The sequence below is a fragment of the Orycteropus afer genome, unplaced genomic scaffold, assembly GCF_000298275.1.
Source record: "Orycteropus afer afer isolate SDZICR_OR568_19922 unplaced genomic scaffold, OryAfe1.0 scaffold00038, whole genome shotgun sequence".
Taxonomy (NCBI): Eukaryota; Metazoa; Chordata; class Mammalia; order Tubulidentata; family Orycteropodidae; genus Orycteropus; species Orycteropus afer.
This window is the reverse complement of record NW_006921625.1, coordinates 15,860,538-15,886,089: the sequence shown is the minus strand read 5'-3', so window position 1 is coordinate 15,886,089 and position 25,552 is coordinate 15,860,538. Positions and strand designations below refer to the sequence as shown.

At 50.6% G+C, this 25,552-nt stretch overlaps 1 protein-coding gene across 1 annotated transcript in view; it reads left to right on the top strand.

Annotated features, from left to right (window-relative positions):
* The first annotated feature begins 2,682 nt into the window (after positions 1-2,682).
* Positions 2,683-25,552, top strand: part of KCNK18 (potassium two pore domain channel subfamily K member 18) — a 39,213-nt gene continuing 16,343 nt past the window's right edge. The window contains 5 exon segments of the mRNA XM_007936922.1: positions 2,683-2,777; positions 3,835-3,907; positions 4,081-4,242; positions 23,287-23,362; positions 23,365-23,439. Of these exon segments, the coding sequence (XP_007935113.1) occupies positions 2,683-2,777; positions 3,835-3,907; positions 4,081-4,242; positions 23,287-23,362; positions 23,365-23,439 (481 nt within the window).

Here is a 25,552-nt window from a genome sequence, read left to right as displayed (position 1 = left end):
CCCGGGGCGCAGGCCGCGCCGGCCCCGCGACCTCCCCGCGGCGGGAGCAGGCCAGACGCCGGCTCGTAGGGGCCGCACCCCCACCGAGCCCAGCCAGGCGTCCTGCCTTCTCCTCCCGGGGCTGGGTGCCGGGCTGCAACCCGGTCAAGTTACAGGGATTCCTATCACGCCTCCTTCCTTCTGCACAGGAGCAGCTGCCTCCTCCCCTGGGATGAAGAGCCTGCACCTTGGGCCCCAGGTAACCCTCGAGTGACCCGCGGAATGGGCTGGCCGGCCTGGCTTCGCCACCGGGGCCAGGAGTCAGAGGCGGCTGCAGCAGAAACAGCGGCCAGCAGGCCTGGGCCTAAAATTAAGTTTACAAACAAATCCTCAAAGTGTCTTGTTTGCCTTTTTGTTCCTACCTTAAAAAATCGGGAACCATTTCCCAGTCCTACAGCAGGGATAAGTGGTGACAGATAGGTCTACCTGTCTTCATTTTCTGTTTCTACCAGCAGTGTCCACATAAAATATTTTCTTCCCTGGCGCCTTCGCAATAGCACGAGAGCTTTTTCGCTTTCGACGGCTCTGTGTCAAACAAGGCCGGAAGCAGCGCCTGGCTTTCCTGGCGATTAATGGGATCTCTCCTACAATGAGGCGGTCAGCGCAGAGCCCACAGCCACTGTTTCCATCCCCGGCTCGGCTCCTCAGCCTGTGCACTTCCCCCAAGATTATGACAAAAATCCTCCTGCTTATCGTAAACCAGGGCACAAACAGCTCTTGAGAAGTCATTTTGAACGCCCTCTTCTTGGGGTGAGAAGCACTCCCAGGGAGACCAGTGTTTCATTTTGGTCAGAGGAGCACAAAATTGCAAGAGTTTTTTTTTTTTTAAATGATCTATTTACAGACCTGCTAACCCCTTTGCAGAAATTCTGTTTTGGGGCCCAAAAGTTGTGACAGGGTTGGAAACCTAGTTTAAACTGTTAATCGGCCACAAAAAGGGGCCCAGATAGAGGCTTTTCACTTACCTTTGAAAGGCTACAAAAGCGACTGTACACTGGGATGAAATTAGCGACAAAATCATTACCTTGACTTCCCACAAGAAAGACAACCTTTAAAGAGGGGCTACTGGTGGTTTCGAATTACATAACTGCGGTTTATAAGCTCTTCCTCGGGGTTCACAGAAAGCAGTTTCAAAGTGGGAATTCTTCAGGAACAAGCAGCCACTAGCATTCAAACGCCGACATGAACCAGCAGCCACTACAGTGAAACCCCTACACGCAGCTGCCTTTTCATTTTATTTATTGCAAAGAGGTGATTGGAAAAAGAGAAAGAGAAAAAATTAAAATCCCAGCAAAAGCGGGCCGGACCCAGAGAACCCTGTCCGGTTTGTGACGTTGGGGCTCACACACACTTGGCCCCGGAGCTTGGAGGGTCGGCCTCTTGCCCGGACGGGGCGCCCAAGTCCCACAGGTGGAAAGAGCCTCGGGTTCCGTCTGCTGCTTCTGCGAATTAAAACCCCCCACAACCATCCTCTGGGCTAGAAGGGGCACACCGCCAATGCCGGGGGTGGAATGGGATGGGGCCCGGGGCCACCCCAGAGGGGCAAAGGTCTGACTTCTGGCGCCCGGACACAGCCCAGGCAGCGTCTGTGTTTTCCAGCGTTCCGGTACAGGCTGCGCAAGTCGCCTCAGACCCCATCCTCCGTGTAACCCAACCCTTGCGCGCATGGCCTGCAAAAACCGACGGGGCACCTAGCCAACGCAGCTTACGCTTCTCTAGCACCAAGTCAGGGGTCGAAAGCCAACCAGACGGCAGCGGTCTTTAGCGAGCAAAGCCTTTCAGGACGCGGCACTGAGCGCGGCGCAAGGAGCATGAGGCTCGGGCCCCTCGTAGTGCGTCTTGGCGAGGGCGCCACGGGGTCAGGGCGCTGGGAGGAACTCCGGGCGTACCTGAGAGCCGCAGGGAGCGGGTGAGCGCGCCGCCCCGGCGGCCGGCTGGGGCTCGGCGGCATTCGCTGCGCAGCACTGCCCCCTGGCACCCGGCGCTGAAACTGCCCCGCTCGGCCAACACGTGTCCCCCGCCTCCCCGGCACCCCCTACCCCACCCCCCCCACCCCCTCCCTTGACAATCTGCTCTCCTTTTCTGGCCATGGCAGGAAGTTGTCCGGGGACCGGCCCTTCTCAAGCACTCACCTCCCCAAAGAGGGCCCAGAGCCCTGACTGCCTCAGCCAGGGGGCTGCGAGCCTTCTTCATTCCCCACCCACGTCCTGTGGCCGCTGCTGACCAGAAAAGGGGCTGAGGATATGGGGCCTGAAGATGTCGAGACCCTGAGTATAGGCCCGGGCGCGGGGAGGGGCCTGAGCCCAGAGAGGTTCCTCTGGGCTTGGAAAGGCTCATTTCCTTAATGACCAACGCCTGCTCCCTGGGCATCTGTCATTGGCACCTGGGCTTTTCAAAGAAACGAAAGGGGTAGTGGCCAAGGCCCCTCCCCGCACCCCTGGCCCTGGCGACCCATCCCAAGAGCCTCTGAGAAATACAGGACAACTGGGCTGGCGCACTGCAGGGCGCGTGCCACCCACAGGGTGGGGCCCAGAACCGAGACCCAGCCCACCGCTTCCCACTGGACCCATCGGTTCCCCAGTGGGGCCACTGACTTCCTGAATACTCCCAGAGTAAGACTCGCTCAGGGTACCAGATGCCAACATGGACAGAGGGTTCTGGGTCCCTGAACGCATCCGGCCTTTCCCACCCCAACTGGATGGTTCATCCCAGGCCTTGGGGCTGGGCCCCTTGGACAGGTAGGTGTTTAGATCAACAGACACTGAGAAAGTGCCAGCTTCAGAGCCAGATCAACCCAGATTTCAGCGTGGCCACCCAGGGGCTGTGTGACCCTGGGCGAGTTACTTCATCTCTCGGTGCGCCAGTTACCTTTGTGTTTAGTGTTCAGAGATGCTGTGAAGATTGAGATGTTTGTGCAGTGCCGACAATGGTCAGTCAAGGTGGCCGAGGATGACGGCTGTTGTTGGCTGCAGGAAGCATTCTGAGAGGGAGTGCCCGCCGGCCTCCAGTTTTCCTCACAGGAGGATACACAGCAGTGTCCTTAGCCCAGAGAGCAGCACCTGGGAGGCCGTTGCACCCTCAGATATGTTTTGCAGGGCCCAGGCCATCTGCGTGGTCCGGACTCTGCACACTGGTCCCCATCTAGGAAGCAAGTCGTCTTTGCCTGATTGCAGCTGGCCAAAAAGCTCTGACTTGGGACCCAGTAACAGTGGTTGCACGCAGGCTTCACCTGTGCCAGGCACTGTGCTGAGAGTGGCATTCACAATCCTATTTCCTCCTCACAACTACCAAACAGGAGGAATTGTTGAACATTTTAAATCTCCATTTTATAGAGCAGGAAACTGAAGCTCAGAGAGGTTAAGCAATGTGCCCAAGATCACACAGCTGGAACCTGAACTGTTGTCGCTCAGAGGCTGAGCTCTGAACTCCTTATTATCACCATTAGAGAGCCCTTCTGTTTCCACTAGCAGTCGACCTGCTCCAGCCCTCAATGTGCCTTTGCACCGGAGAAGGGGAGCTACCGTCCTGACCGTGAGCGCACTTGCATGTGCCCAGGTAGCCCACGGGCACTTACTGACACGCTCTTCTTGGCCTCCCCCCCACTCTCTGGGATTCTCCATGGCCCCAGGGCAGTGTCAGATTAGCCAATAAACAAAGCAAGCAAAAAAAAAAAAAAAGTAAGCATGGGCTCACTTGTGCTTACTCACTAATCTGTAGTGAACAATGTCATATTTTTTCACCACATCAAGGATTGCTTCTACGTCCAGCTGGCATCTCTCTCCCCCACGCCTACAGCAATTTCCCATGGAATCAAAGGCTCTTTTCAAAGTTACAACCCCTGACCAGCACCGGTTGCCCAGAAGGCAAGGTAAGTACAGGTTTAACTGTGCTTATTCACTCATTTGTCATACACAGGATCGGTATGAGTACAAACCGACTCAACGCCACCTGACAGCAGCGGCAGTGAACAGCTGCCCACGGGCCGGGCGCCGGCCTCACGGCCTCAGTCGGGAACATAGCCCTCCTCTCCCCTTCCTGCAGGCTCAGCTCACGGTCCGAGAGGCAGGACTGCTGGGTCTTGGGGAGGCGGTGGTCGCCGACGCCCCAGCGCCGGCCAGGGGGGCTCATTCATTCCCCCCTAAACAGAATCTCGCAAGAGCCGAGCTGAGCGTATTGCGTGTAACTCGCCGGCTCCTGGCTCAGGTGCCAGACCAGAAAGTGGCCTTGGCCTTAGGGCTCCCGAGCTGGCGGCTCCCTCGAGCTGTCCTTGCGCTCATCGGCAGGCAAATACTGAGCCTACTGGGTGTTGGAGCCTTGCCCACCCCCCAGGCCAAACCCAGGAGCCACTCTCTGTCCTTACCCCGGCCCTCTCCCGGCTGAGTTGAGGGCGCCCGCAGCGCCGGTCGCAACGGGCGTCCCTTGGGGGCTCGGCACTCTCCCGCCCACCCTCACCTTCTCTCTCTCCTCCTGCGGAGCCCCGCCCGCTGGCCGTGCTCGGCGCCCCCTGGTGGCACAAAGCCGCACTCCCCTCCTTCCCGCACCCTCCTCCCTCCTGCACTCCCAGTTTTCGACGTCAGTGGCTAGCCTTGTCCCAAGAGAGCGTCCTAAGGTCACTCACGGCTTTCCCAGACTGGCCGGGTTGCGCGGCCGCCCCAAGCCTGCCACCTTCTCCAGCACCAGGCCTGGCTCTCCCTGCATGCCAGCTAATCCTCTCTCCTCCTGCCTTCAATCCCACAAGCTAGGCCACTCGGAAGCAAGCACTGTGGTTGGGAAAAGAAACAAAACAAAGCAAAATCCATCCAAGTTCAAGGGCGCGCAAAAGAACCGTGTATATCCTGATTTTTAAAAGGATTCCCCCATCTTTGGGAGCTCTGGCGGCATAGTGTCCAAGGCATCTGGCTGCTAACCAGAAAGCTGGCGGTTCAAACCCACCAGGCACTCTTAGGAAGGAAGACTGGGCAATCTACTTCCGTAGAGAGACTGCCTTGGAAACCCAAGGAGGGGTGGCAATGAGTGGAATGGACTCCACTGCAATGAGTTTTCCCCCATCCCCTCATACACCCTGCCCCCTCCATGCCTTATCTTATGAATGGGAAAGACAAGCCGCAGCCTTCTTGGCTGTCACACGTGTCCCTGGTGCCATCTACCCATGTCTGTATGTGACGGGGGCATTCTCTGCCTTGAACACCCCACTGGGCAGATGCCAGGGGGAGAGATGACTAGTCAGAACCCAGATTAGGAAAACCACTGAAACCCCTTCAAAAACCCAGTGAGGGAGTGAGAAACCCGCACTGCTCAGCCTGCCAGCAGCGTTCTAGACCGCTCGGAGCTGAGCACCTGCTCACATTACCTTAGTTACTTCTCACAAAGACCCATCCACCCTCTCTCCCACTGCCATCGAGCTGATTCTAACTCACAGCAACCCTATAGGACAGAGCAGAACTGCCCCACAGGGTTTCCAAGGCTGTCCATCTTTTTAATTTTTTTTTTTAATTTTTATTGTGATTTGGGTGAAAGTTTACAGAGCAAATTTATTTTCCATACAGCAGTTCATACACATTTTGTCTCATGGCACTGACTGTGAACTGTAATTCTCCCTGTAGTTACCTCTTCCCTGTGTCCTTCCCTCCCATGAACTCTCTCACACACACCCAGCTGTCTCCTGGTGCACACACTGCCCTCCTGTTCTCCCATGGCAGATCACTCCAAGTAGTGTATCCACCTGATGTCAATGTTGAGCCCATAGCCAAGGCTATAAATCTCTACAGAAGCAGACTGCCTCCTCTTTCTCCCATGGAGTGGTCTGGTAGGTCTGAACCATTGACCTTTTGGTTAGCAGCAGAATGCCCTAACTACTGTGGCACTGGGTTATTATTACTTTACTCCCCTTCCCATCCTGTTACTATTATCTTTTTACTTGTACACACCACCCTAGCAGCCAAAAGGTGGAAACAACCCAACCCACACCCCTGCCGTCAAATCAATTCTGACTCAGTGACCTGCATTGGGTTTCTAAGGCTATGAATCGTCACAGAAGAAGTAAATTGACTCATGTTCTTCCCACAGAGCAGCTGGTGGGTTTGAACCACTGACCTTCTGGTTAGCAGCCAAATGCCTTACCTCACTATGCCACCAGAGCTCCCTAACCAACCAATGGATGAACAAAACACAGCATATCCCTACAATGGAATGCCACCCAGCTATAACAAAGATGGAAGCGCTGGCAAATGCCACAACCTTTCTCATTATCATGAGGAGACCGAGGGCCTCACAGACAGTCCCTGGGCTGTGCAAACAGTCCATGGGTAAGCCCATGCTGAGGTGCCTTGGAAGAAAGGCCTGGCGATGTAATTCCAAAACAAAAGCCCACAGCAGCAAATTCTTCTCTGACACACATGGAACTGCCACTGGTTTCATCTGCAGAGTCTATCAGGGACTTGGACTCCAAACTCGAGCATTCCAGTCACCAGGGGATCTTAGTGCTGTTCTGAGAGGCATGGGATGTGGTCATGAAGGACTGGACCCTACAACACACCCCAGAAATTCCTAGTTTGGGAAAACATTTTATGGGACATTCCAAACATAAACATAAGAGGTGTTTTACAAACCCCTATGTGCCCATCACCAGCTTCCAAATGATGAACTCGTGGCCAGGGTGGCCCCTCCATCTCCCATTCACCAGAATGTGTGGGAACAAACATTGGACACTTAATCTGCAAACATTGTCAGCATGTGCTGCCAAAAGATAACCACATTATCAAAACCACAGCACCATCAGCACAACCACAATACCAAAGCACACCCAAAAACCCACATTCCTGAGTGTCACAGAACATGCAGTCAGTCAGAGCTGCATGGTTGTCATGTGGGCTTCACTGCTAGGGCCAGCTGCACTTGCATTTGAATCTTGATTGTCACTTACTAGGTGAATGACTTGGGGCAATGACCTACCTTCTCTGAGTGTCAGTTTTCTCTCCTATTAAAACAGTGCCTACCTCACACAGTTGTTTAAGGATGAAAAAAAGATAACACGTGTAAAGAGTTTAGCGCAGGCCAGGGAATGATAAGGTACTGTGATTATTCCTCCTAAAGCCAGAGTTCAGTAAGATTCAAGTTCACAAAGGTTTGAAAAATGGGTCTGAGTTGCGGCATTGAAGGTTTCACATGGCTTCAGGATGAGACTGGACCCAGGACATTACTGGGAGGTCAGCTTTAAATGCTGGGAGCGACAATGGAAGGCTGAATTAGTGGGAACGATAAGGGGCTGGGCATTCAAACCCAAGGGTTCTCCCAGGACCGTCTCCAGCCTAACAGTCTTGTCCGTGCTAGTCTTTAGCAGGGCTGGTCTGTCTCACCTGTACCCCTGCACCCCCATGTGGTCAGTGCTGCCTGCTAAATGATGGCCGATGAGCTCCAGCCCATCACCTGGACTTTGTACAGGCTCTGCCCTCTGCCTGGGACATCCGTGCCCTTTCCCTAATTTAATTTTGACCCTCACTAAACGGGTCCAGTTCCCCTGTGTGTGTTCTTGGAGGCCTGTGTGCCTTCTCACCTCTGTTCAAACTTTACCTGTACTTGTTTATCAGGTTGTAAGCTGTAATGCCATGAGGGCAGGGATCATGACTGTTTTCATCATTGTGTCCTCAGCCCTTAACACAGTGCATCATTATTGAGCAGGTATTTGTAAAGCTAATTCTGGGATTAATTTAACCCTAGCCCTGGCCCTAATTAGCAGTCATCTTCAGTCACAATAGATAATTCTCACATGCATTATTCCAATATGTTGTTTAGGCAATTACAGTTAGCTTCCAAACCCACTAGCAGGTAAGCTATTCTAAAGGTGATGAAATACAAAGGCTCACAGGTCAAGTGAAGAGGCTTGAATCAGACATTATTAAATGAATTGAAAACGCAGTGAGAGGCAGGAGGAACGAGAGGCAGAACTGCCACGTCTACCAGACACAAACCAGGTGGGAAGACCACTACTCGAGTCCTGGGCTGTGTAACATGCCCATGTCCCCCACTTTAACCTCACCCTAAGGTGGTTACAAGGGAGGACCAGAATTAAGGGTGAACAGGGGGGCCCAACAGATGGAAGGTGCCCAAGGCAACACGCACTTTGGCTGTTGGGTAGAGAGCCTCAGGTCAAGTTCACCCATTAGCCTGCTGAACAGCTATGAGCTTGTCTGTGTTTCTTGGACAGAGTGAAACAGAGGCCAGAGTAGGACCAAGATCAGTGTCACCAGTGGGTGGCTGACAGGGAATAACGGAGCCGTCAACCCTGAGATTGGCCCCACCTTATAACCCAGTCTTCCCATCTCTCTGCTGGACCAGCACTCTTGTTGTTTTAACGTGTTGTTGTCCATCATGTTGGCCCAGCGTGATCTTCATGGTTTCACCACTGGGATCCATCGGGTTTCTACAGGCTGATTTTCAGAAACAGACCACCAGGCCTTTCTTCCTGGTCTTAGTCGGGAAGCTCTGCTGAAACCTGTTCAGCATCATAGCAGCATACAGACATCCTCTGATAGATAGTGGTGGCTGGGCATTGGCCCAGAATCAAACCCAGGTCTTCTGCATGGAAAGTGAGAACTCTACCACTGAACCACCCCTGCTTCCTTGTTCTATCCCATAGTCCATCCATCTTTAACATGTCATGTAGGTTACTGATTTATTACCCATGTGAATTCTGACTGTGTTCCCTACGCTGCCTCTGATTTCACCTGCACTTAACTCTGATGGCCCATAGTCTGCTGTCTCACTGTCTATACGTAACAATTCTCATGAGTTTAATCCATCGCACTTGTTTCTGTCTTCCATAGCAGGACTGAAAAGCCTCAAACAATACAGCACACACATGTACACAACACTCTTTATTTATGCTAAGCAGTGATGAAGCCAACAGGACTCCTCCGCCGCCTCCCAGCTGGTGGAAAGACCCAATAAACAATCCCCTGTCATGTGGAATGATCAGCTCAGCTCAGTGCCAGGGAAGAGGGGAACCTCTTGCCCTAAGAATGTGGGTGGGCCAGTCGGGCATTGCTGCCCTGAGGAGGTGGCATCTGAGCTGACATCTGAAAGTCCTTGGTGTTCAGAAATCCCTAGAAGTACACACCAAGGTGAAGTGCACTCTTTCCCTTTGCCCTATCCAAGCTCTGAGTCACATTAGCCTATTATCCATCCAGCTTTCCCAGGGAACTCTAACATGTTCTGGTCCACCTAAATGCGCAAATGTTATGTTTTACACAACAATAAGAACACAACACACCTATTGGCAAGGGACGCTGCAGAAAAGGCTTATAAATGGTTCTAACTGGGATCAACAGCCTATAATTAGAATTTAACAATCCAAGAGAGGAGTAATATGCACCCTGCAGGAGAGATTGGAGTCTTTTTCTTTAGTTCTGCAGGTTTGGTGGGTAGATTGGCCCCCGACTTGCCTCCTACAATAACTGTCCTACTGAGGTAAACATGTCACAAACAAGAACAATGAGATCACCAATAATATAACACTAATACTATAAACAAAAGAAATGCCACCTTCTGCTCTGGCGGAATGAAAAAACACAATGTGGACCAACTAACAGAGCTATTTAAAAAACAAATTACTCACAGCCAAGCTTCTTAGCTCTCCAAACGCAATTTTCTGGGAACCTTAGTACGAGTAGAAGTTTTCCCTGAAATGTACCCACCTCTGTTGCCTTCTGGGTGGCAGCAGGAATGTGTTTCTTCAGGATGCTGGTAAACTCACAGGCCTGGGGCCTTGGACAAAGAAATACATGCCCCACACAGGCCCACCTCGACACATATTCTCACTCAATCTCCTCATTTCTCCCCAGTTGAGACATTTCTTGGGTCGGAAGTCACTGCAAGGGAGAATACACATTTTCACGAACCTTCAGCCTTTCCCTGGTTCCTGTGTTCTGATCACAAGCCATGCTCCTTGAGACGGGTCTTTTCCTTTACTTCTTGAAAACATATAAACGGGTAACGGAAGGGTAAAGCTGTAGTGGGTTTTTGGAGATTTTCTGAGCCATCCTCTTCATTCTGTAGATGAGGAGACAGGTTCCACGTGCAGACTAGAAGACATTCTTAAAAACATAAAGGGCCTTGGTGTGAAGAACACACAACGTATCATTATACAATCAAAGGTGGCAGCCATGAAATGAGGGCAGGTTTCAATGCCCAGCAAACTAGCCAGACTTGCCTGATATCCAAGTAGTGAATCAACTACCAAGGAAAAAGTAGCCAGGACCCACAATCAGCTTCCATGTAGCTTGGTAAGAGACCAGAGGCAAGGACAAAGCCCATTGGCTAGAAATGGAATGGACTGGATGCCCTATAACAAGATGAATGGTTCTGGTGGGTGCAATGTTCCGCTGAATAGACTCTTTGAGCCAACTGAAACTGCCATAAGCTAAAAAGGGTTTTTATTGTATCATAATAAAGATGTCCAGGAGAATGCTGGTTTAAGGGCTGGCTTATCCACGGACCAATGTATTCTTATCTAGCCACTCTCTCTCTCTCTCAGGCTCCTCATGGTGACAAGATTGCTGCCAGACACACCCGCCCTACATCCGTTCAGGTTCAAGGCCTGTGAAAGAGTGTGCCTGTCTCTCAGCTACCACAGCAGCGGTATCAACGCTTCTGACTAGGTCACGTGCTCTTGCCTCAACCAATCACTGTGGTCAATGGACAGCAATGATCCAAATGGCCAGGACTGAGTCACACGCCCACCGTTGCCGAAGGGGTGAAACGTGGGTACAGAACACACATGAGGGAGAGTGGTCCTCCGAGGAAACTCAAGTTGCCAGCAGAAAGAGGACTGAGTGTGCCAGCTGGTGAAGACACAGATGTCCACCACGATGTGAAACTGGACACGGAAGCTCACTTAGAGTATCAGCCTTCTGGCGGCAGAGCTGGGACAGGTGGTCCTGAATCCACTCTGACGCAGTTCTCTTGACAGTCCCCCAGGGCAGGCAGGGCCACGTGTTGAATATGAGTGCTTGATCTCGGGACCCTCCACTCTGCCGATCTGGAATGTGCTTCCTGTTGCACGGTAAACTTCAGGATGTGGTCAGTCTCAGTTTCCCGTCTGTGTGACTGGGAAATACAATGCAAATGAAAGCCTTTGTGAACCACAGAATCTCTTACAGAGAACAGGAGATGGGGCTGGGGAAGCCGGGGAGGGAGGCCCAGGGCTACAAGGCAGTGAAACCCATGGCTGAAGGGGCCTGCTCAGCTGTGAATCAGCCCCCTGCACGGCCCCATCTCAGAGAGTCGGAGGTCTTCACAGAGGAGAAGAAAGGGAATGCCGGTGGCCTCCTCATTCAGGGACCTCTGAACTGAGTGGTCCCAGAGGGCATCACTGTGCACCGCAGGTATGAGTTATGAATGTCACTTGAGACCTAGGGGCAGGAAATAAGGTGTGGGACAGCAGCAGCTCCTTGCTCGTTGCTGGTCAAGTCGATCGGCTGGTGAGTGCTTGAAAGGTACCGCTCAGGAAGGCCTGTCTGTGTAATCAGGTGCTGGCCTTCCAGGAGAACCCCGGGGGACATCTGTCCTCTGAAAGCTGCCATTACTGGGCAGCCATGCGCTCCTGTGATGCCGTGGTGTTTATCTGAGGCTTGTCCTGGCACATCCCGTGTATATCTCGCCATGTAAACATGTCCACTTCCCTAGAGCAGTCAGCTGGCCTCCTTCAAATCCAAGGCCCCAACAATGGTCTGTGCTGAACCAGGAGCCCTGAAAGCCAGGGCCAGCTCCCTCTGCCTCCCTCCACAGGGCAGCCACTCGATCCTGCCTGAAAACCAAAGGCCCGTAGGCCCCAGGACCACCTCTCTTTACAGCCTCTCTCTGTGTCTTTACACCTTTCTGTCTCCAAAGGCAGAAAAAAGGAAATGTCTGCAGGAACAAAATAATCCCAAGGAGAGGGGAAAAGTGGTTGTGACCTCATCCTCACGTGGCAGTTAGGAGGAAGGTCTCTTGATTGCAACTCTACTGATGTACAAGTCATCTGAGGTGGGGTCTGTCATGCGTACGGCTGCTGTGTCCTCCCCTGGGACAATCTTGTCACTTCATCATGGCAGCAGAATACCACACTGCCTGCAACTCCATCCCAAACTGAGTAAAAACTGCCATTGAGGGCAGCTTAGAGATGAGAAGGGAGACCAAGAGTGTGGGGCTGGAACACCCCTGGCCTCTGGAGGTGACAGTCTTGGCTGAGCTCTGGCTGGAAGAGCCCCTGTGAGGAGGGAGAAGATGGGATTCATTCCCTGGGAAGAGGACTGTGCACAGACCGTCAGGGCCTCTGGGGATAACTGGAATCTGAAATATGCAAGGGGACAACCTGTGGTGGAGGGGCCGCCTGAAAATCTGCGGATCTAGCACCCGTCCACACTGTACTTTTCACAGATTAGAAATCCAGTAAAATGTTAGGGTTTTTTTACTGGTCTGTGGGCTTGCTGGAAGCAGACAGCAGCATGTTTTTCCCTTCTTCCACAAGCCCCAGGAAGCAAAACCCAGAATTATTCTTCGAGCTCCCTCTGGTGACCATTTGGATTTTGTGGCCGTTGGAGCCACAAAGGAAACTCCTGTACCTTTCAGCAGCGGGTGAAGGGCCAGCGGCCCCTCTCCAGGCCCGGCCCCACTGACGTGCACGTCTGGGACTGAGCGAGGACTTGGAGACCTGCCCTGCCTTGTTCTGGAGCATCTTTCTGCGTCCCTTCTCAGAGCGGCCTTAGCCCCAGTCAGATCAGCAGCAGCTCAACGCTGGGCTGGCACCTGAGTCATCCCTGAGGGAGGCCCCTTTGCCTCCGGTTCTCAAGGTCCTGTGAGGCTGATGCTGGGTGACCGCCGGCGTCAGCCACGTCTCCTGCCCTTGCTGTGTGTGTTCTCACAGGGCTTGACAGATGGTGGGGGCTCTGACAGCGCGTCAGCACCGCGTGGATGCCCGTCCCCAGTCACCACACTTGCACCGCCAGCTCTGATTCCAAGAGTTGGGCTTTTCCGCTAATGCTGCAGGCTTGGACACAGCTGGAGTGGGAGTCTGAGGGCAGCAGTCAGGTTGGAAGGGAGTGCTGCTGGAGAAGAAGTAGTCGTATCAACACACAGACATGACTTGTGCTGAACGCTTAAAAGCTCAAGAGAGCAGGGAGGGTCCGCAAAGAGCAACAGACTTGGGGCGCTAGTGGTTCCGGGCCAGTCACTGAACCTCTCTGAGCCTGGTTTTGATACTTGTAAAATAAGAGGATTGGATGTGATGTTTTCTAAAGCTCCTTTTCCCCATCCAATATTGTCCTTAATATGTGTATTTTTTTTTTTTTCAAATGGCTGATGATGTGTTAAATGGTCTGAGTTATTTGGTACCATTTTCAATGATGAAATTTCAAGAACCTCCAACTCCAGATTTCTATAATTTTGCTCCTAAACTCAGGAGGCCATGGTCTGGACACACTGCCCCCTAGTGGCAGCTAACCTCAATTTGCAGGGAGGTGATTGAGAATTGATCGGCTTCAGTGAGGTTCAGGCCTTGTAAACTCAGATTTATAAAAGGGTTGGATAATGCCCCCCCCCCCCCATTTTACTCATCCCTGGAATGAACACCTTCCTGTAACAGACCAGATGCCTTAGCTGCTCAACCTTAACACTTCATGCCTACCTTCAAGACACTCAGGTACTCAGAGGCCATCTTTAAACAAATTTATAGCCAGGTTGCCGAAATCTGTTCACAAATGGACTTACCAATGAAACTTAGCAACTTTCCAAGACCTCCTGGATGCTCCTACCCCACAGTGGACTCATTAAAAGGGAAATGATGCCAAGCTCAAGCGGCACTTGGGAGTATGAGACATTCTGTTACAGGGAAGTGTCACTGGGCTCTAACGATCCCTAACGTGTTCTTTTCTGTCCTCCCAGACCAGCCCCAGGTGTGCAGGCTGGCTGTCCGGGCTTTGCTTCAGGCCCAGGTTCTGGTCAGCTCCATGCACCTGGACCCAACAGCTCCCAGGGAGTGGTCTTCTCACAGAAACCAAACCAATTCACGCTCATTAAGAGCCTCTTCTCCCATCACATCTGCTGCTCTTCCATTTGCCAACACAAGTCATACAGCCAAGGTCAACTACTATGAGACGAAGTCCTAGTTGCCTGCTCTATTGGGAGGTACTGCAATGTCACATGGCAGAGGGTGTGACTATCTCATGGTATTATCAAACCAAAAAATCTACCTGCCATCGAGTCGATCCAACTCATATTATAGACACTAAAAAAAATCAAACCAAACCCATTGTCTTCAAGTTGATTGTGATGCCTAGTGACCCTACAGGACAGAGCAGAACTGCCCCATAGGGTTTTCAAGGCTGGGAATCTTTACAGAAGCAGACTGCCTCTTTCTCCTGTGAAGCAGCTGGTGGGTTTGAACCACTGACCTGTCAGCAGCCAAGTACTTTAACCACTTCGCTATCAGGGTTCCTGTGTTACAGGAAAGGAGTGAAGAACTGGAAACAAGTATCTTCCACATGACCCACTTTCCCCAATAAGGCTTTTGATCTCTCTGCAAGGGGCTGAGGGTTGTTATTTTTGAAAACTCACTTTTGTATGTTATATTTACCTTTTATCAAAGATATTCTTGGTCTTACTGCAAAAGAGTTTGAACTGTGGGGTACTTTTAGTTGGAGAATCTCCACGCCCCAGTTACCAGGAAGCCATGTTTCTGGCCTACTGGAAATGTCCCTAGGGAAGCCAGGCTTGGACTCAGCTGGAAACACAGGCTCCTTTAGCCTGGCCTCTGAAGGAATGTGAAGCAATACGTGGCATAAATTATTAATCTCTAGGAACATTCTCAGAAATGAACAAGTGGCTAGAAAGAGCTCTAGCAGAGCACACACTCGTTTCAGCGTTTAGGCCTCTGCTCACCTGAACGGCTGGGTCTCTCTAACGACGAAAAACTCAGATCTCAAGGAAGAATGATTCCAACCTGTGCAGGGACTTTAGTGTGCTCCATGTTTCCTCTGCAGACGTAATTAACGGACACACGGGGGCCCCGGTTAGAGTCCCTGAGCAGCAGGGCTGTTGTCCAGAAGGTTGGAGGTTTGAGCCCACCCAGAAGCCACACAAAAGAAAGACCTAGCCACCAACTTCTGAAAAAACAGCCACTGAGAACTCTAGGAGCACAGTTCTACTCTGACACGCGTGGGATTGCCATGATCAGAGCCAACTTGACGACAACTGGTAATGCTTAAAGGATGGGGGCAGTGGGGGTCAGGGGCAGAACTCTCACCTTCATGCAGGAGGCCCAGGTTCGACTCCCAGCCAATGCCCTCATGCACAGCCACCTCCCGTCAGTTAGTGGAGGCTTACACGCTGCTGCACGGGTTTCACCAGCACTCCCTGACTGAGACCGACTACACAGCCTGGCACTCTACTTCTGAAAATCCCCCACAATAACCCAGGGGATCACAATGGTCCCATCTGCAACCGATCGCAGGGGTGACACAGGACCAGGTGGCGCTCTGTCCCACTGTGCATGGGTCAGCATGGGTCCAGGGCAGCAACCACAACAGCTACAGTGACCGGCAGAGCCAGGCTTCCCGCTCGGGTCTAGCTGACTTCAAGGCTTCCTCTTCTATTGCACATCTACTGAACTGGCTCATTACGTTATCATAATGATTAACGTCCTAGGGACTGATTCCATTGGTCCAGGGCAGAGACCTGGCTCTGACGGGCCTTGAGGCTTCCTCAGGCAACCATGATAAACAGCCATGGATGAGAAACAGCAATGCAGAGGGAGGCAAGTGGGGTCGCTGGCTGGGATCACAGTCCCTAATAATTGCTAGAATGTCTGAGTGATTATTACATACCAGGGACACGATTAACTATTTTACATGCATGACCTCATTTTCTACCTTATAACCCTGTGAAGGAAGTACTATCACGCCCATTTTACGATTAAAAAACTGAGGCTCAGAGAGGCTAAGTAGCTTGTCCAAGGTCACATGGCCAGTATGCAGAAGAGCCATACACCAGGGAGATTACCCAGAAATTCTGTTCCTTTCTGTCCACCCCACAGCCCACTTATTCAGGCTACACAGGATGCCCCCCCAACCACCCCTTGGTCTGACTCAGCTGTCTCAGAGATCCTTCTGTACCAAGAAGTTGGCTGGTCCCAAATCAAGACTTTCCAGTAAACTTTGTTCTAGTCTGTGTGCCTTATTATCCAATTGTGACATTTTAATGCCCCTTAATGAAAGCAAGAGATAGGCCCCAAATTGAATCAATTAATAAACTGTTGCCTCCTCCAGGCCCAGGCTCCGGCTTATCCTCCAGAATTCTCACTGCTTATTTGGGAGAAACTGAAAAGCTCTTTGAGCCCATTTGAGCTTTGGGCCCCTGCCTCCTCTGTGGTGATGGTTCCTCTCAGAGCCGCCCAGGCCCAGCAGCAGGCATCCTTCAAGGCTCCACTGCTCCCTCACACTCCTCGGGGGAGAACATCCTGTCTTGACAGCAGCCAGCCAACAGGCACACAGTGCTTTTAGTTCAAGATCCTGCTTGTATCTCCCTGCCTCCATCCTCTGGGAGAAAGACTAGGTTGCAATGGACAGGTTCCTAAGCATCAGTCGAAGATGGAAATCTGAAGAGCTCTGCTACACGGGCTGTGAACATTGACACTTCACTTTGATCCCGAACCAAACCAAACTGAACAAACCCAAACCAACCAACCAACCGAAAAACCCAGAAGTCAGCTGTGATAAAATGGGAAAGACAGAACCCTGGGTCCAAAGCCAGGGTCTGCTACTTCCTAGCTGTGCAACCTTGGACAAATCACTTGCCCTCTCTGAGCTTCACTTTCCTCCTCTGTAAAACGACTGTGATGACACCCATCTTATAAAGTTGTCTTGACTTGCCTAGCAGAAGGCCTAGCATATCAGAAGTCCAAAGAAATTATTATTCATTTATTACTTTTGCCATTTTTCCCAGCATGGTAGCCAGTACTCACCATATGGTTGTTGGCTTAGAACTGTTCTAAGAAAAGCATGAGGAGGTACAGGTTCTGCCACAATATGGTTAAAAGAGACATTGTAAGTAGAACCTACCCACATTAGGGTAGAACTCTGATACCATTTTAATAATTTAGGTCACAAATGAACAATTATTGCCATTATTAATATCAGCCATGTTGTTGGTGTTGTGTGCTGTTGAGTCAATTCCGACTCACAGCAACCCTACATGACAGCGTAGAAGTGCCTCATAGGATTCCCTAGGCTATCATCTTTATGGGACCAGATTGCCGGGTCTCTTCTTCCATAGAACTGCAAGTGGGTTTGAACCACCAACCTTTCAGTTAGCAGCCAAGAGCTTAGCCACTGTGCCACCAGGGTTCCCTAATACTAGTAATAATGCTAGTCATTTGTAGTTGTTGTGTGCCACCAAGTTGATTCTGACTCATAGGGACCCCATAGAGGAGAACTGCCCCCATAGCTACTTTTTATTGAGCACAAATTGGGGATCCGGAGGTATCCTAGCGTTGTACATTATCTCATTTAATTTTCACAATAATGGGGTACTGAATGGATGAGTCAGGAATCAGTACAAGAAATAACCTACTCGGGACATTTTAAGAGGAAAGGGATTTTATATGGGTTTGCGGGTGCTCTCAGACATTGGAAAGGCCAGAGGAGCAGGTTCAAGGCTGGTCCTCCAGGAATGACACCCAGAACACTGTAGAACTGACCTCCCAGGGGAACTCCTACCGCTGAGGCTGCCACCTGAACACTAAGTTCAAGATCACACGTGTGCGCATTCAGAGGCTGGCTGACTGGTGTTCTTTGGGGAACATCACTGGCGGGGGACAGATGTCGGCTTCAGGAAGAGGTAGCCCTCAGGAGAGGACTTCATCTACTCACTAACCTGTTTCCCTTCCTCCCTGGATAACCTATGGGGCTATGGAAAATCTCTCTCTCTTAAATAAAAGAAACTCAGTTTACCTCGGAGGAAGAACAGACAGTGGGAAGGGACAGACCACACGGCTCTGACTTACTGACAAGATTCCCCTTCTTTTGTGGGTTCCCACCCATTCCTGCTGCCACCAGCATGCTGGCCCAAGTGCAGCCAAGTGAGTCTTGTACACCTGAGATAAGACTGGAACGTTTAGATAGAAACCACAGCTGAGGAGACAAACCCATTGAATGACAAACAACTACATCATCTGGTTAGTGAGCTGGAGCACACACATCTTCACTCTGTCGCCCCTCACAGGGCCCTTCACTACCTGGATCCCTGTCTCCAGATGGCCCGGGGCATGATAACAATACCCATCATCACGGGTTATGGATACAAAGGCATTTGTTTCTCTATACTATTTTAGATGCTTGAAATATATATTTTTTGAAAAACAAGGAGTATAAATACACTCTCAGACCTCCACCACCTAATGCTTTTATCTATTAACACTACCCCCAAACACATTAAACAGTCCTTAGGATGTATTATATTGAAAATAACAAGTGATTTTATGCATCCGTTCTGAATTATGTCCTCAAAAATACGTGTTGTGAATTCTAACCTCTATACCTGTGGTTATAGTCTCATTTGGGAATAGGTTGTCTTTGTTATGCTAATGAGACAGGATTAGTATAAGGTATATCTTGAGTTGATCTCTTTTGAGATATAAAAAAGATTAAAAAATAGCACAGAAGAGATGGGGTACGATGGATGCCAAGACACGTGGAGATCTCCAAAGACCCAGAAGCAGAGGTTGAAGAGACAAGAACCTTCCTCCAGAGCCACTGCAGAGAGGACACCTTCCCCAAGACCCAGCCTTCTGAATTCGGACTTCTCACCTTCAAACTGTTCAGAAAATAAATGTTCGTTTGTTAAAGCCCTCTACTTGTGGGACTTCTGCTATAGTGGCACTAGATGATTAAGATAGTATCTTACCTTAAAGTGCAGATTCTTGGCTTGAATAAAGAATGATGGGGGCACACTAAGCTGTTGCTTAAAAGGAATGGTCACAAGAGACATACCATGTTCATGGACTGAAAGGCTCACTGTAGCAGAGATGTCAACCCCCCCACACACACACACACACTGCTCTATAGGCTTAATGCAAGTCCTATAAAAATTTCAGCAGGTTTTTTTATAGACATAGACAAAATTATTTTAAAATTTATATGAAAAAAAGACTATAATAGCTAAATAATCTTGAAAAAGAAGAAAAAAGTGGAAGGGATCCCTTTGCCTGATATTAAGGCTTACTACATAGCTACAGCAATTAAGACAGTGTGGTGTTGGTGAAGAGGTAAACACAGAGACCAATGGAATAGAATAGAGTATCCAGAAATAGACTCATACAAATACACTCAACAGATTCTTCATGAAGGGGCAAAAGCAATTCAGTTGGGGGGGGGCTAGAATGGGGGGAGATGGCCTTTTCAACAAATGATGCTGGAGCAGGGGGCCATTCAGAGGCAAAAAAAAAAAAAAAAAAAAGAAGAAGAAGAAGCTCTACCAAAATCACACTCCTCATCCAAAAATGAACAGAAAGTATTGGGGTTTTACATGTAAAATCTATGACTATAAAACATTTAGGAAAAAAGAGAAAAACCTTTAGGATCTAGGGTCAGGCAAAGTGTTTAGACTGGACACCAAAATCACAATCCATAAAGAGAATACTGGTAAATTGGAGTATATCACATTTAAAAACTTGCTCTGAGAAAGTTCCTGTTAAGACGATGAAAAGATAAGCTAGACTAGGAGAAAATATTTGCAAAACACATACTTGACAAAGGACTAGTATCTGCGACTTACAAAGAACTCTCGAAGGTAACAGTGAAAAAACAAACAACCCAATAAGAACATGTGCAAAGGTTGTACACAGACGTTTTACTGAGGAAGACACATAACCAAAAAAAATCCCAAACTCACTGCCGTCGAGTTGGATCCCACTCACGGCAACCCCTCCTTGGGTTTCCAAGGCAGTATCTCCATGGAAGTAGATTGCCCAATCTTCCTTCCAAGGAGTGGCTGGTGGGTTTGAACCACTAGCCTTCTGCTTAGCAGTCTTAACTAGGCACTATGCCACCAGAGCTCCCAGGAAGATATACAGAAGAGATACATATTTCCATGTGTAAATAGCACATGGAAAGATATTCAACATCATTAACCTCTAAAGACATGCCAATGAAAACCACAATCAGACATTATTATATACCTATCAGAACGGGAAGACTGGGCAATCTACTCCCATAGTGATGCTGCTTCAGAAACCCAAGGACGGGTCGCTGTGAGTCAGATCCAACTCGACAGCAGTGAGTAGTTGTTTGTTTTTTTTTTAAATCAGAATGGCTAAAATAAGAACTAATGATAATACCAAATGTTAATGAAGATGTGGAGAAACTGGCTTACTCAGACATTGCTGATGGGAATCTAAAATGGTGCAGCTACTCTAGGAAATGACTTGGCAGTTTCTTACAAAACTGAACAAGTAATGACTATATGACCCAGCAATTGCACTCTTGATCCTAGAATAATGAGAACTTATGTTCATCACCCCCATATTGCACACGAATGTTCACAGCAGCTTTATTTGCAATGTTGTTGCTCTTACGTGCCGTCGAGTCATCTCCAACTTATAGCAACCTTATGTACAATAGAATGAAACACTGCCCAGTCCTGTGCCAGCCTCATGATCCCTACTATACCTGAGCCTATTGCTCTAATATTTGTAATAGCCCCAAACTATTTCCAGACCCATATATACTTTAATGGATGAACGGTTAAACAGTATCCAAAGCACAGAATACTATTCAGTCATGAAAAGGAACAAATCACTGATACAATAATTCAGATAAATCTCATAGGAAAAAGGGAAAAAAATCAACTGAAAAAGGTTACATACTACATGATCAAATAATGTAGCATTTTTGAGTATTATGTAAATTATAGAAATAGAGACAGGATTCGTGGTTGCCAGAGGTTAGGGAGGGGGGCAGTGGGAGATATATACAACAGAGCAATAGGAGGAATCCTTGTGGTGATGGAACTGTTGTGTATCTTGACCGTATCAATCTCAATATCCTGATTGTGATATTGTACTATGGTTTTGCAAGAGGTTGTCATTGGAGGAAATTGGATAAAGGACACACAAGATCTCCATGTATTATTTCTTACTACTGCAAGTGCAATTATTTCAAAATAAAATTTTAACTTAGAAACATTTATGCCGTTTCTATCCCCTCTCTGACCCTCCCTACCCACCTGTTGTTGTTGAGGCAGCTCACTCACAACGACCCAATGGGCCAGAGTCCAGCTGCTGCACAGGGTTTCCTAGACTATATCTTTATGGGAAGAGATCACCAGGTCCTTATCCCAGGGAACCACTGGGTAGATCTGAACCACCAACCTTCTGGTTAGCAGGCGAGCTGCTTAACCACTGTGCCACCAGGCCTCGTTCCCTCCGCCCTACCTAGGAATCTGGAACAGATGGGAGGTGGGGGACCCAGGCTTATCTAAGGCTGGGGATCTTTCCCACTCTCCCTCCCCTCTTTAGGGCAGTAAAGAAGCACTGAATTGGTGGCTGCTTACACTTGAAATCTGGACAGGCGTGGCCTGACGTCTTCAGTCTCCCATCCCCACAACTCTGAGTTCTGCAGGGCTGGAGGTCCCGCTCCCCAAAAGGAACACAGTCACCAGGAAGCCTAGCAAGGGGCCCATTGAACTACACCCTGTGCTGCTGCCTGGGCACTTTAGGAACAAGCAAGCAATGAGAGGGGTGACCATCTTAGTGGGGTAATAACTTGGCCAGCAGAAGGACGCACGGGTGCGTTCACACAATGGGAGGGGGCGGGGAGGAATATGGATGGAGCTCGGGGACCCATTTGAGTGCCTCTTGGCACTTTTTGCCCAACTGTGTCTGAATGGACAAGCACCGCCAACCTGAAAAGCGTAAGGGGACCAAAGCGTTCAGCCCCCTCAGGGTCATCTGACGCATGACCCACTGAGACAAGCGAAAGAGCCAGCAGGGGGCAATGGGGATTTAGGACGGAGGGAGCTGCTCAGTTGTAGCTCTGAAACCCACTGCAGCACCGAGGGTTGTACTTCCTGGCACTTACCTCCCTCTTCCGAGTGTGTCCTCAAGGCCCTGCTCAGTCACCGTGCAGGGGCTTCATTGAGAAGAGGGCCCGAACCAGCCCCGAAGGAACTAGGAGTTCAAGGCTCTTGGAAGGCGCGCAGGGTCCTTTCTTGAAAGGAAGCCGTAGGGTGGGGGCCCGTATCTCTATGTTTACCTGTGGGCCAGAGGCGTCCACAGCAGAGCAAGCCCCTCTGTGGAAGCAAATTTCAAGTCTCTGCGCGCATCGTCTCTGCTGAGGCCCCATTGGGTGAAGCAAGTCACGTGTCTTGGTCCCAAACTCACGTGGTGATGAGGTATCAACTCCGCCCACCTGGAGGTCGCGGAGAGGCTGGCAGTGCCAAACTGGGACCAAAAATTACAGCTACTACACCGTTTGTTAGGAGCTCTGGTAGCATAGTGGCTAAGGCACTTGACTGCTAACCAGAAGGCTGGCGGTTCAAACCCACCAGCCACTCCTGGAAGGAAGGTTGGGCAATCTACTTCCGTAGTGATACCGCCTCGGAAACCCAAGGAGAGGTCGCTGTGAGTCGGGTGGGCACATAACAACAACACGGTCCGTTGTGTTAAAGGCCCTTTGTAACCCCTGGAGCTCTGGTCGTACTAGTTATACTTATCGCTTGCCCAGGAGAGCAGGACACCAGGCCCGGAAGTACCCAGGATGCACGCAGAGGGCGGTCTCGTGACTGAAAAGCACATATCGGGCTGTGCTGTCGGGCTTACGGACCTGGGAGTCGCGTCTGCGGTTTTAGTATTCAGAAGGCCCCAAGAAACCCAAAGCAACCACTTTGCAGAGTCCCTGCCAGGCGGCTCTAGGCCCTTGGTGCACCTCAGCCTGGAGGAGCAACAGCAATTTGGGGCGCTGGCTGGGGCGCCATCTGCCGAGCTTGATGAGTGATGAGCTGCGGGCTGAGTCGTGGCCCTGGGGGAGGCACTTAGCGCTGGAGCTCGGCCATTCTCTGGAAACTCCTCTCCTCCTCCTTCTCTTCCCCTCCTTCTCTTCTGGGAGGGCCAGACGCTCCATCCTGCCCCGCGCAGGGCGCAGGGCGCAGGGCGCAGGGCGATCCTGATCTGCGAGGATGGAGGCTGAGGGGCCGGCCTAGCCTGGCAGGCACTGCCTCCAGGCGTCAGGCAAGCCCTTCCCTTGCCTCTGCTGCCTCGTGACCTATGCGCTGGTGGGGGCCAATCTCTTCTCTGCCAGGACCTCAGAGCGGACGGCCAGAAGTTTGAGGAGTTCTTGGAGAAACTCTGTGACATCTTGAAATGCAACAGAACAGGTAGGCGGCACTCTGGGCAGGACAGCCTTTTCTCAGAGGTCTGCCTTGTAGGAGACTGGGTCCTCCCCGCATTGAGTAACCTTAAGCAAGTGGCTTCACCTCTCTGAGTCTCAGTGTCTTCCTCTGTAAAATGAGGAGAATAAGGACCCGTAGGGGCTGCTGTGAAGAAGGGTTGAGAGGGTTTAGGAACAACAGGACTATAAGCTAGGTGCTCTGGAAGGCCTACTTCCAGTCCCTTTGCCTCAGCTCCCAGTTGTCAGTTTTGCCCAGGCCAGTAGGCTTAGGGAGCATGGATTGCTGGGGTTGAGTGGGGTGAGTTGGATGCTGAGTTTTGGGCCTGGGGTTCCTAGGTTGTTCCTCAGAATGACTGCCTCGGCCCACGGCTTGGCATGCAGGAACTAGAATTCAAGGCATGGTCCCAGCTGAGCTTGGACCCCAAGACAAGCAGCCTGTCTCCTTTACCCTTCCACTTTCTGTTTCTAAAGTGTTCTCTGTGGTCAGACTCTGGGGGGAGAGGAGGGAGGTGAGAAGTACTTGGGGACCTGGTGCTAGTTCTGGTTGCTGTGTGATTTGGGGCAGTGCCCTTGGCTTCTCTGTGTCTTAGTCTGTGGAAGAGAAGGGGGCCCACAAGTTCAGGCCTGCCAGTCATAGGGACCCTGTGAGAAGCAGAAGAGATCATGAACATGAAGACTTTTGGGAAAGCAGAAGGTACCTTACATATGTCCCTACTGCATCTCATTTGTAATGTATTATATTTTCATTTTCACTTGTATTTAGTCACTTATTTATTCTCTGCCCTGCTCCCCAAAGGAAGCTTGCAAGGGTGTATTCTACAGTCATGGGGAGAACAGGGTCTGGGAGGCCCCCTCCCCCAGCTGTTTAGACCAGTATGGTAAGCCCTCTGTGTGGTGGGTTCTTAGGACGGTGGGCTCTCAGGAAGGTGAGCCCTCAGTGTGGCAGGTCCTCTGTGTGGTGGACCCCCTCAGTGTGGCAGGGCCTCAGGGTGGCAGGCCCTTAGTGCGACTGCCCGTGGCTCTTCCCACAGGCTAGACCTTGCTTTGTGAACAGGGTCTTTCAGCTGAGCCTGATTGGAGCCTGGTCAAAGGGCACAGTCTCCCCTCCATGGAGGGCCCTACCTCCTCTGTCTGCATCATTTAGGGCAGATGGACACACACCTATTTGACTGACCTAGGACATGTTATCACCACCAGCTTGGACACTCCCAGCCATCATAGGGTCCCAGACAATCATCAAGTGTGGGGCTTTCAAAGCCAGGCCACATGACAGAATCCTCCAGGGAGCATGTTTAAAGCACACATTCCCAGGCTTTGCTGCAAACCCTCTAAATCGGATCTCCAAGATTGGCCTGGGACACTCATTTTTAAAAGCTTCCAAGATGATTCTATACATAACATGGTGTGGGAAACAGAGAGCTAGTTGGACCTCCATTCTGCCCAATTTTTGTCAGAGACTGTTATGTTCAATCAGTGGACCTAAGTGCATACCCTGAGCTGAGCACTTTCCATGCACTGCGTCCCTCAACCCTCACAACTACCCTATGAGGCGGGTGTGCATCGCTGTCTCCCTTTTATAGATCAGGAACCTGAAGCATGGGGGATCTGAAGCTGCCTGCCCAAAGCCACAACTACACAGTCGAGCTGGGGGTTCAGCCCCAGGCAGCTGGACTCCAGAGCCCAAGCTCTTAACCATTGTGTTGTGGTACCTCCCAGATGGGGAAACTTTCTAGCAGCCTCTTCTCTGTGGCTACCCGATCTAATCATGGTCAGAGTTAGGTCTCCATGCAGGTGCCCAGACACTCAAGCCGGTGCCATTCAAAGAAGTAGTGACCTCCTACCGTGTGCCAGATTCAGTGGCATTCTCTTTTGTCACATCAGAGACAAGTGGGTGACTTCTTATATCCCCAAGCCCAACAAAACCATTTAGGAACCTCCCTGAGAACTCAGGGCCCAGTCCTGTTCTGTTGGCCCTGGGAGCGATGTCTTGGAAGCCAAGACTTTGGAGCCCTGGAAGAGGGATCCTTAGGCAGCTGGTGCCCACAGGTCTGAGTGTGATGACCCAGTTCCATCAGGCTTAATGACCTGCAGGAGTGGGG